Consider the following 11,116-nt stretch of genomic DNA (forward strand, 5'->3'; position numbering starts at 1 on the left):
AAGAAACAGGTTGAAGGGAACCAGTAAGAGGAGGAGAGTTAGAGACAAAAAGCCTCTAACTCCGACTCCATCTTGTTGAGAAGAGCTGTATGTGGGGAACCTCCCCATAAGAGAGTTGTGCTCTACACTGGCTACTAAAACCAGTGTATGAAGTCAACAACTGTGCAGGGTTAAAGAAGGCATGGAGTTGGCCTAACACAATGTGTTGGAAGTAGATTTTACAAGAGAGGTAATATGATCTATCTATCTATCTATCTATAGCCCAACGCCCTAATCCTGCAAAGGGTGGCCGCAGACAAAATGTCTCCAAGTCGCTCTGTCACCCACCACTTGACTACCCTCCCCCCAACTCACTCCCCCCTCCCTCATATACCTCTCAACTCCATCCCTCCACCTCTTACCAATATAAATTCTGAGAGAATGAAACCCCAAGTATGTTTAAAAATGAAGCAGGACTGAGTTGAATTATTAGTCATCATCAGTGGCAGCATCCCAACACTAATCATATCCTCAACAATTAACTTACATCAATATTGTCATACCCTGCCTGTAGCGTCGCCTCAGTCGTTTGTGCGTTGCCTTCACTACCTCTGCCAGACGCTTGGCTTCAGCGGTCATCTTGCAGACACAAGCCTGTCGAAACAAAGGATGATTAACACCATGAATGATGACGAGTGTGATGGTAGGGGGCATTCACTACCCAGTTCAGTTCAGTTGATATGCAGATGTATTGCCTTTGCAATGGCACTCTTGATGTGTTATTTTTCTTTCCTGCTTTTTATCTTTCTGTGGTCTTTTTTTTTTTTTTTTTTTCCCCTGAACCTTCATTCCCTTAGTTTCCAGATTTTGTGTAGTGTTCTCTTTGTCTCTTCTATACTGTCATTGTCGAATAAAAATTTTCCTGTAACTTGTTCCTCTTCTTCATAAGGTAGATGAAGTCTTGCACATTTCTGTCTTTCTGCTGCACTGGCTGGACACCGCATAATGAAGTGCTTCAAGTCTTCTCCTTTTCTCCAAACAAATCATCACTTGTCTCATCATTTTTAAACCTATTCCCATCCTTCAAACTCAAATTGTTTGTCCTACACTTAAACAATATTAATGAAGCTGTTCTGTTACCATACACCCTTTCTTGTCCCCCAGTCTCACTTCTCCATTCTTAATATAGTTATTCTCAAACTTGTTTTTTTTTCACTTATTTCCTGCTTCCACACTTCTGTGTCCCGTTCTCTTTTTCATTTCTTCACAAGTTGCATTACTTATACTTCCACTCTATTCCAGCCCCTTTCAGATCTTTGATAAGCTCATTCAACCACTTACTCTTCCCCTGTTCTCTCATTTCATCAGTTATACTCATTAAGTCATTACTCTCACCACTAAATTTTCGGCTTAAGTATTCCCACTGTCCTTCCATTATTCTTGCCCTCATACTTGTTGCTCCCATATCTCTCTCAATGCAGCTCCCTGTACATATCCTTGATCCTCCAAAATTTGTCTATATACACTATATTGTATATCCACTCACGCAATGTAGTGCAGCAAATGACTGGCAGTCTACTAGATTATGGTTCCAGTCTGACAAGGCTCATAAGGGTTTAAATCCAAGGCAAGTTGGGGTCTACTTGACCTATGCGACACTTGGGGAAAAAACTACTCATTCATACATTACCTTCACGGCCTGGTTTCCAGCCCTATAATCACCAAAGATGCTGCTGTGCTGTGACATATTGAGATCAGCCTCTCAACCTATGGGATGCTTGGAAAGGAAGTCCTCCGAGCTAGACCTCATTAGATCATATAGAAAGCCAAGCGGCCATAATATCCAGCCACATGATGAGAGGACAACAAACACCGAGTCAACTCCAGCCCCAAATGTTCCCCTTGCTTAACACATTGAAAACCCACTAGAATGTGCACTGATAGGCACCATCCAAGGCTTTTTCCCCAAGTCTAACCAAAGCCAAGTCCCATTCTTTTCGGAATTATCAAAGGGGGAATAGTTCGCTTTTGTTGCCTTAACAGAGTCCCATCTCAGCCAAGAAATATATGATGCGGAAATAAAATTAGAAAACTACACTCCTTTCAGGACAGACAAAAGCAGGAGAAACCATAGAGGGGTAATAAATTATGTCAGAAATGACTTGGCTTCAACGACTGAGAAGCTCCTTCCTCAATCAAATGGAGTGGTTAAGACAAGCATCATCCACATCAAGAGAATAAAACTGGTACAGTACTGATAAGATACAGCCGGCTGGTACTGATAAATGTTTACCACCCTCCAAACTGCAACACAAGTATGGTAATTTTGGAGCAGCCCCGAGTGCTATAACAGCAGCACTTGACGCCTCACCAGAACCTACGCCGGAGATAATGTTAGTTGGGAACTTCAACTTACCTATAATTAAATGGCCGTCACACAAAATTAGTGGTGGCGACGACCAAGAACAAGCTAAGCAACTGATCAGCCTTGCTGAGAAGTACTTCCTCATTCAGATCATACAGGAATCCACAAGAGGAAACAGTACACTAAATCTGCTCTTTACCAACAACCCTGAACTTACATGTGACATGTAGAGGTGTGTGGTACATAGGAGGGCTACTGGGCCCTGAAAGCAGGCTGTGAAGCCTATACCCAGAGTCAGTCACATTTAAAAAAAAAAAAAAAAAAAAAAAAAAAAAATGGTTATGAGCTTGAAAAGACGATATTCTCTGATCATAAGATCATCTCAGTCCGTAGGCAAATTAGGAAGGTTGGAACTTACAAGATGACAGAGTCTAATGTGCTAAAAGACTTCAGAGCCCTAAATTTCTTCAGTGAAAATACTGACTGGAAAGAAGAAAAGGTTCAGTTGTCCGAAGTGGACTGGGATGAATTATCAAGTACAGAAAATGTGGATATCATGTTGGAAACATTCCTCTCTACACAACTCAGCATATGCAAATGCCGCATACCACCAAGGAAAGCACCTGGAACATTCCAAATTTGGACAATACTAAGGATCAGAAAAATCCTCATGAGAGGGTGAGCATGCTTACAAAAATAGCTCATCGTCAAACAGTGACCAAAGGCAGCACATCCCATTCATTTTGTTTCTCTTTTAAAGGCCCCAACATGCTTCCATGCGTCGGCCTTGGTCACCTAATGGTGGCTTTCCATGCTGCACGATCTATTGCAGCCTCCCTGTTCAGTCCCTTAACCCTGAGGTCACACTTAATGACCTCGTCCCATGTCTTTCTCGGTCTACCTCTCATAACCCCACCCTCAATATTAACACTTCTCATCTTCCTCACCCAATTATCATCCCCCATCCTCTCCACATGCCCAAACCATCTCAATCTACCTTTCCTCATCACAACACCAATACACTCCAGTCCCATCCTACCTCTCAATTCTTCCATCGTAAACCCAGCTCCCCCGGACCCTGCATGCAGGGACGCACTACACATCCACCTAATCATTGTCATTTCTGTATGTCTGAGCCTGCGAATATCCTCCTCCTTTACTGCCCAGGTCTCACTACCATATAGCATTACACTCCTAACACATGCTGCATACCAAAACCCCTTAGCACGTAGGAAGAGTCCTCTCAATGTCAGGAGAGGGAAGAGCTCCCTGAACTTCTTCCAACATCTCACCCTAGCCACAGAGCTAGCTCCAGCCCCACCTCCTGCACATGCCCATCTCTTGGATTTATTCTTGACAAATAATCCAGATCAATACAGGATAGAGGTACTGTCACCACTTGGATCCTCTGACCACAATCTCATCAAAGCCTCATTAGTTAACCCTCCTACACCTCCCCATTCCGAACCTGTCAGGGTGACCCGATGGCACTTTGACAGGGCAGACTGGGATGGATTTAGAAATTATCTTGCTGATGTTCCATGGCAGTCTTTCTTCTCTAGTGATCCCAATTCTACCCAGTCCCACATTTGTGACTTAATACTAGCTGGTATGGATTTATTCATACCAAGTCAACAATTCACTAAAAGATCAAACTCTCCAAAATGGTTTGATGGCAATTGTGCCAGAGCAACAGCCCAAAAGTCATTAGCATATAACTCTTACTTAAAATCAAAAACACCTGAATCACTCTCCCAATTTAAAATTGCTAGAAATCATGCAAAAAGCTGTATTAAATCTATCTAAATCAAACTTTCTTCAAAAGCAAGCATCAAAACTACTTAACAACCCTAATGACAATAGATTATTCTGGTCAACTCTTAATTCTTTCAATAATAACTTTAACAAGTCATCTTCCATTCCCCCACTAAAATCTTCAGATGGCAATATTACAAATGACCCACGTGGAAAGCAGATATCTTGCTAGTACCTTTGCAAGAAACTCTACACAATAGATGATACCAGCCAGAATGTCTCAGTACTGGAACTTGATTCTCCCGAAATTGCCCCACTTAAAATACAGACAAGATTTGTAAAATCCATCCTAGACAATTTACCTACCAACAAAGCTCCAGGTCCAGATGGAATTCCGCCAATTGTTTTGAAAAAGTGTTCCCTGAACTTGCCTCTGTCCTAGCTAAATTATTCAGACTATGCATACGTACTTCTTTATTCCCAAATTCATGGAAAGAAGCCAATATCCACCCAGTTCCGAAGAAAGGAAGTTCGTCTGACCCTCCAATTACAGACCAATAGCTATCACATCTTCTCTTGGTAAGGTATTTGAAACTTTAATTAATAAGCATATTGTTAAACATCTTGAATCCAACAACTTAATTAATGATAGACAATACGGTTTTCGCCACGAAAGATCCACCATTGACATACTCAATCTCTTAACTCATACCATCCATCAATCAATTGATCTTTTTGGAGAAACTCATGCAGTAGCTCTTGATATCTCTAAAGCTTTCGACAGAGTATGGCACCGTTCCCTGCTGTCCAAACTCCCTTGCTATGGACTAACGTCTTTTGTTCCTTTGATTTCTTCTTATCTTAGTGACAGGAAAATAAGAGTAAAAGTAGATGATGTATATTCGAATTTCCACTCAATTAACGCCGGCGTGCCGCAGGGATCAGTTCTGGCGCCAACCCTATTTCTGGTTCATATTAATGATATCTTATCTGTCACCACAATCCCATTCACTCATATGCAGATGACTCAACACTACATAGTTCATTCACACTCAGACATCCATTTACAAAGTCTAATATCTCTACCTCTCAGCTCAATACAGCCATCTCCATAAATCAAGATCTATCTACAATCAGTGAATGGGGACAAAACAACCTTGTCTCTTTTAATGCTAGTAAAACTAAATATATACAGTTTACTAATAGACAGATATTGCCAGATTAGTACATTACCTTCAGTGCTACTAATGTTCCCATCTCCAAAAGTATGGAAATTCTTGGTGTCTCACTTAACAGTGCCCTCAGCTGGACCTCTCATGTCAGATCACTTGCTAAAACCGCCTCAAAGAAACTTGGATTATTGTACAGAGTCCGTAACTTCTTCGCCGATGAGCAGTTAGCTATAATTTATAAGAGTCATGTGCGCTCTCAGCTTGAATATTGCTCACCCTTGTGGAATGGTTGTGGAGAGGTTGCATTAAGACAACTAGACAAAATTCAGAATAAAGCTGTTAGAATCATTAACAACCCTGCCATTACATATAAATTACCTCCCCTGCAAGTAAGAAGGAATGTTGCCTCCCTTGCATTATTTTACAGATATTTTTTTGGCAAATGCTCAGATGAAGTTGCGTCCATGGTGCCACCTCTCCATGCCTTCCCTCGTGCTACACGGGCATCTGGTAGCGCTCATGACTGGAATGTCACTCAACCATATTGCAGAACTTCTGCCTATCAGAATTCTTTCATTCCCCGAACTGCATCTCTCTGGAACTCGCTTCCCCAGAGTTGTTTTCCTCCAAATTTCAACCTACAACTGTTCAAGTCTAACTGTTACAGACATTTTATGAACAGAGGACACCAGTAATCTGGTGTATGGATTATTTTTTTTCTCCATTTGTTTTTCCTTCCTCCGTTCTGTTATTTTAAAAAAAAAAAAAAAAAAAAAAAAAAAAAAACTCTTCCATACACTCAAGAGATTCACCAGCAAGTTCAATCCTTTCACGCCTGACAATCTCCATCTGCCCTCCCTGACACGCCATACACATAAAATCAGCATCATCTCGCAATCTACCTCTGATACCACTACATCTCTTGTGTACCCATTTATCACAAACACCACACAAGATGGAATTACTTCCCACGCCCTTGTGGCAAACTGCACATGGCTACTCTCCCTCGTCTTTGACAGCACTGCCACCAATCCTAGATATCATCACTTTTGTTTTATCTGCATTTACCCTTAAGCCCTTGTGCCCCATACCATCTCTCCACTTCCTAAACCTTTCCTTCACCTCCCTTTCATTCTCTGCAATCGACATCAAATCATCAGCATACAACATCTCCCACGGGAGTCCGTTTCTGAAGTCACATGAGAGGGCTTCAAGTACCATAATAAACAACATGGGACTCAAAACTGACCCCTGATGCACACCAACATTCACGGAAAACTCATCACTCAAATCTCCATTCACTCTTACCTGGGTGTGAGCACCCACATACATACCCATAACCACCCTAACCAGACACTCCTCCAAGCCAAGCTTTCTCATTGCCCACTTCATCACCTCTCTAGGGACCCTGTCAAGGGCCTTTTCCAAATCAACAAAAACAAAATACAAATCCCTTTTCATATCAATATATTTTTCCTGAAGCTGTTATCAGTGGTCCCCCTACCTGGCATAAACCCAAACTGCATCTCATCAATATTCACTCTTTCTCTAATCATACCTTCCAAAATTCTCTCCATTACCTTCATTATCTGATCTAAAAGCTTTATACCTCTGTAATTTCCTCTTACCAGGGCATCACTCTTCCCTTTATACACAGTTACAATTACACTCTTCAGCCAATCATCTGGGACAATATTATCTATCTATCTATCTATAGCCCGACGCCCTAATCCCACAAAGGGTGGCCGCAGACAAAACGCCTCCAAGTCACTCTGTCACCCACCATTTGACTATCCTCCCCCCAACTCACCCCCCCCTCCCTCATATACCTCTCAACTCCATCCCTCCACCTCATCCTCGGTCTACCCCTCCCTCTCCCTCCCTCCACCTCACCTACATACACCCTCTTAGTCAGTCTTTCATTCTCCATTCTCTCCACATGTCCAAACCATCTCAGTGTATTTCTCCTAATCTTCTCAACCACATCCACATCTACCCCACAACGTTCCTTCACTTCTTCATTCGTCAACCTGTCCCTCCACGTCACTCCACATGCTCCTCTCAAGTAACTCATTTCCACTGCTCTCACTCTTGACTCGTTCCCCTCTTGCAAGGTCCACGCCTCACTTCCATACGTTAGGGTAGGGATCACAATACCATCATGCAGTGACTTCTTAACTTCCATACTCACCTCCCTATTTCTCATCACTGCTTTCAGTGTACCAACAACCTTCCTTCCCTGCTGTACCCTTTCACGTACTTCATCCCCCAAAGTTCCATCCTTACTCATCACACTACCCAAGTACTTGAATGCACTCACATTCTCCATATCCTCACCATCCAACCTCTCAACACACTCATAAATAATCATATTTATCAGGTCAGTGACTAACCTCACCCCTATATCTCCTGAGGCCTTCAACATTCGGCAGTCAACCAAGACACACCTGCTGCCTTCCCCACCTTCATCCTGCCTATTGCCTCACTCACAGCAGCAGCATCAATCAAAGGCCAAGGGCCAAACTCTGGATCTGCTGGCTCCTTTATTCAAAATTGTGGATAGAGAAAGAAATAAAGAAATCTCACGAAGACCAGCAATGGAGAGAAGAAGCCAAAGCAGTCTCAACTATTAAAACCAACCTCCAAGTACTTTTCTGAGTATCCAAAGAGATTTTCCAGAAACAAGTCACAAGTCAGGCCACAGATATCGGACGAGAGCAAGCTGGAAATAGAACCGCAGGCAATATGTGATATTCTTGCCACGCAATATGAGAAAGTTTTCAGCATTCCAGATAACTCCACGACCATCAATAATCCACGGGCTTTCTTTCATCAACCATCAGCATCGGAGGTACAACAAATCCTGACAGACTTCAGCTTCACCTAATAGGACATCATTCAAGCAATACATGAACTGAAGAGTAGCTCAGATGCTGGACCAGATGGTGTCCCAGTGGTACTGCTGAAAATGGAAAGGATGCAGGGGTGCACCCAGGGGGGGGGGGCCTTCATTAGCTCTTCGATAACAGCAAAACATGAAAAATTGGCAAGTACAAACAAAGAGTGACACATGAGCCAGCAGCTCTCTGACTCTAAACCTGCATATGTCCTCCCAGTAATTATCGGATTACCTGACCTCACCTCACTACGGGCCCCCCCCTTAGAAAATTTCTGGGTGCGCCCCTGAAAGGATGCACTCACAAAAACTCTTGCAATACTTTGGCGAAAATCACTGGACATGGGGATTATATCAATGGAATTTAAAAAGGCCACAATAACCCCAATACATAACGGTGGGGAGTGAGGCCTCCCCAAGAATTATCGGCCAGTGGCACTGACATCCCATCTAATCAAAATATTCGAAAAGGTTATAAGGAACCGTATCATTACCCACCTGGAAACCTTCAACCTTATGAGTAAAGGACAGCACGGATTCCGCAAAAGGGGGTCGTGCCTCTCACAACTCGTGGAGCACCAAGATCACCTACTAAACCAACTATCTGCTGATGAAAATATCGACATCGTTTTCCTTGATTTTGCGAAGGCACTTGACAAGGTTGATCAAGGCATATTAGCACACAAACTGAAAAATCTCGGAATATTGAGCAACCTAGGTGTCTGGCTTCACAAGCCAGACAGTAACCACCAATGGTGCATCTTCAAAGCAATGTCCAGTGGTAAGTGAAGTCCCCCAGGGTATAGTCCTGGGGCCTCTCCTCTTCTTAGTCTTAATGGTAGACACAGAGGTGTTCAACACATTACCTTTTCATCCTTTGCCGATGACACAAACATAAGTATGAAAGTAACCTCACCTGATGACGTTAGAAAACTGGAGGAGGACCTAGACACTGTTTACAACTGGGCAAACAAAAACATGGTCTTCAATAAGGACAAATTTGAGGCACTCAGATGTGGACCACAAGACAGTATCAAAGCTTTGACATGCCTCATGACCGAATGGGGGCAAAAAATCGAGGCCAGCCCAGTGGTGAAATGTCTGGGTATCTATGTGTGAAAATGGGGATTTCTAGAGCCTTTTTCAAAGGCCACTCTGTTTGCCATTGAAAAAGGCAAACAGAGTGGCCAGGTGGGTTCTCCAGACATATCAGAGCAGAAAGGAAGAATGTCCCATGCCACTGTGGAAATCTCTGGTCCAGCCCATCCTAGACTACTGCAGCCAGCTCTAGTTGCCACATAAGACAGAACATATCCAGGCTCTGGAATCAGTCCAATGCTCCTTCACACAACAAATAAGGGCTTCAAGACCTAGACTACTGGAACAGACTACAAACACTCAAGACGTACTCTCAACAAAGAAGGAGAGAGAGATATATTATAATCTGTGTGTGGAAAATCCTCAAAAAACTTGTGCCAAATCCATCTGATCCTGCAGGCATAGTGCCATACTATACAGACCGTGCTGGATGACAGTGTGAGAGGAGAACACTGCCCAGCCAGGCACCCTGAAAAGTCCAGACATTGCTAGTGGCCAGCTTCAGCATAAATGGCGCAAAACTTTTCATTAGTCTTCCACAGGCACTAAGAAACCTCACCAGATGCTCAGTGCACAAATTCAAGACCAAGCTGGACAGTTTCCTATAGAATATGAACCACCCGTCCAGAGATACATTCATCTGTGCAGAGTGTCTTCAAATTCTATCCCGGACCAGCTGAACCTCAAGAAGAGGGACACAGGACTGGGATGCGGCAGTGGAGCACCATGGCTGTGAGGCTTCGATCTCTAAACATCAAGTAAGTAGCCCTGCTAGGATGGTGGGAGAACACTACCCCTCCCTGCATGGCAGCCACCAGCGCAGGGCACGAATTCTCGACCTCATGATCTCGAGCCAGAAACCCTACCCCAGAGCTACCGTGCTCCCCTATGGGTTGCTTGGAATGATGAACTGATAGATGGTTATTCTTTGCAGGTGGTGGCTGCTAATACTACTGGATTGAACTTAGATGGCACCCTTCTAATATGTGAGTTAATATATGCATGAGAATCTTTCACATTTTTGATGCTATAACTACTAATGAAAAAGGTGAAACAAGTCAGCGGGGTAACATCTCCTGTATGGTATTCCACCTTTAGATCCTGTCACTCGAGTGGCTGGCAGTTACCTTGGAACCATTGCTTTGTACAACACTGACAAGGCAGTTCATTGCCGGAATGGAAGGTGTCACCCATTTCCAGTTTGCTGCTGATGGAACCAGGCCTTCTCTGTAATACGAACAAATAATGAAATGCATTGTTATGACATGATAAACCCCGCAAAACTCTATTGTCGCAACAGACGAGAGGTGGCTACTCATCAGCTGATGTACCTTGATACGAACCCACAGAGATATCTCGTCACTGGCATCACAAATGGCCAGGTGACAAATTGGAACCGTTTTGACTATGATGACGATCAGGCAGTGGGGCCTATTCCAACAATGACACCTTAATCAACATCTTTGCTTACAAGGAACCTGTTCACCGTCATAGCGGTCATCGCCTAAGGCCTGCGGTATTTCCATTTTACCTGAGCTAGTTTCAGATTCTGACTGAAGGGGCGTCACGGCCACCCTCCAGACCATCCAGGTCACCTCAGGATAACAGTTAAACTATGGTGGCTTGGCAGAGAGAAGAAAAGACTAGGTGGAAGACTGAAGGGATGAACTTCGCTTCAGATTTGGAGTGGCGTCGTCTGCAGTGCATAGAATGCATTAAGGACCCTTGCATTACAGTACAGTAATTGCTATCCTCCATTTAATATATTTATTTGATTTAAAAATTATTGTATATTAAAGCATGATCCAATAACGCGTGATAATTATGAATATTAAAGAAATTGCTTATATT

The 11,116-nt window shown here is 43.2% G+C and overlaps 1 protein-coding gene across 4 annotated transcripts in view; it reads right to left on the minus strand.

The window, feature by feature from the left end:
- Positions 1-10,906, minus strand: part of Samtor (S-adenosylmethionine sensor upstream of TORC1) — a 33,299-nt gene extending 22,393 nt beyond the window's left edge. The window contains exons 1-2 of one of the 4 annotated variants that reach the window (XM_080272134.1): positions 10,797-10,906; positions 543-633 (exon numbers count right to left, since the gene is read on the minus strand). In XM_080272134.1, the coding sequence (XP_080128260.1) occupies positions 543-618 (76 nt within the window). In that variant the 5' untranslated portion in view covers positions 619-633; positions 10,797-10,906. Of the gene's footprint in view, positions 1-526; positions 709-10,796 lie in introns of those variants that run through there. The other 3 variants (XM_080272133.1, XM_080272136.1, XM_080272135.1) reach the window with 3 other exon arrangements.
- Positions 10,907-11,116: the final 210 nt, after the last annotated feature.

The sequence above is a fragment of the Coenobita brevimanus genome, chromosome 49 (assembly GCF_032717465.1).
Source record: "Coenobita brevimanus isolate Jiangsu-jjx chromosome 49, ASM3271746v2, whole genome shotgun sequence".
NCBI lineage: Eukaryota > Metazoa > Arthropoda > Malacostraca > Decapoda > Coenobitidae > Coenobita > Coenobita brevimanus.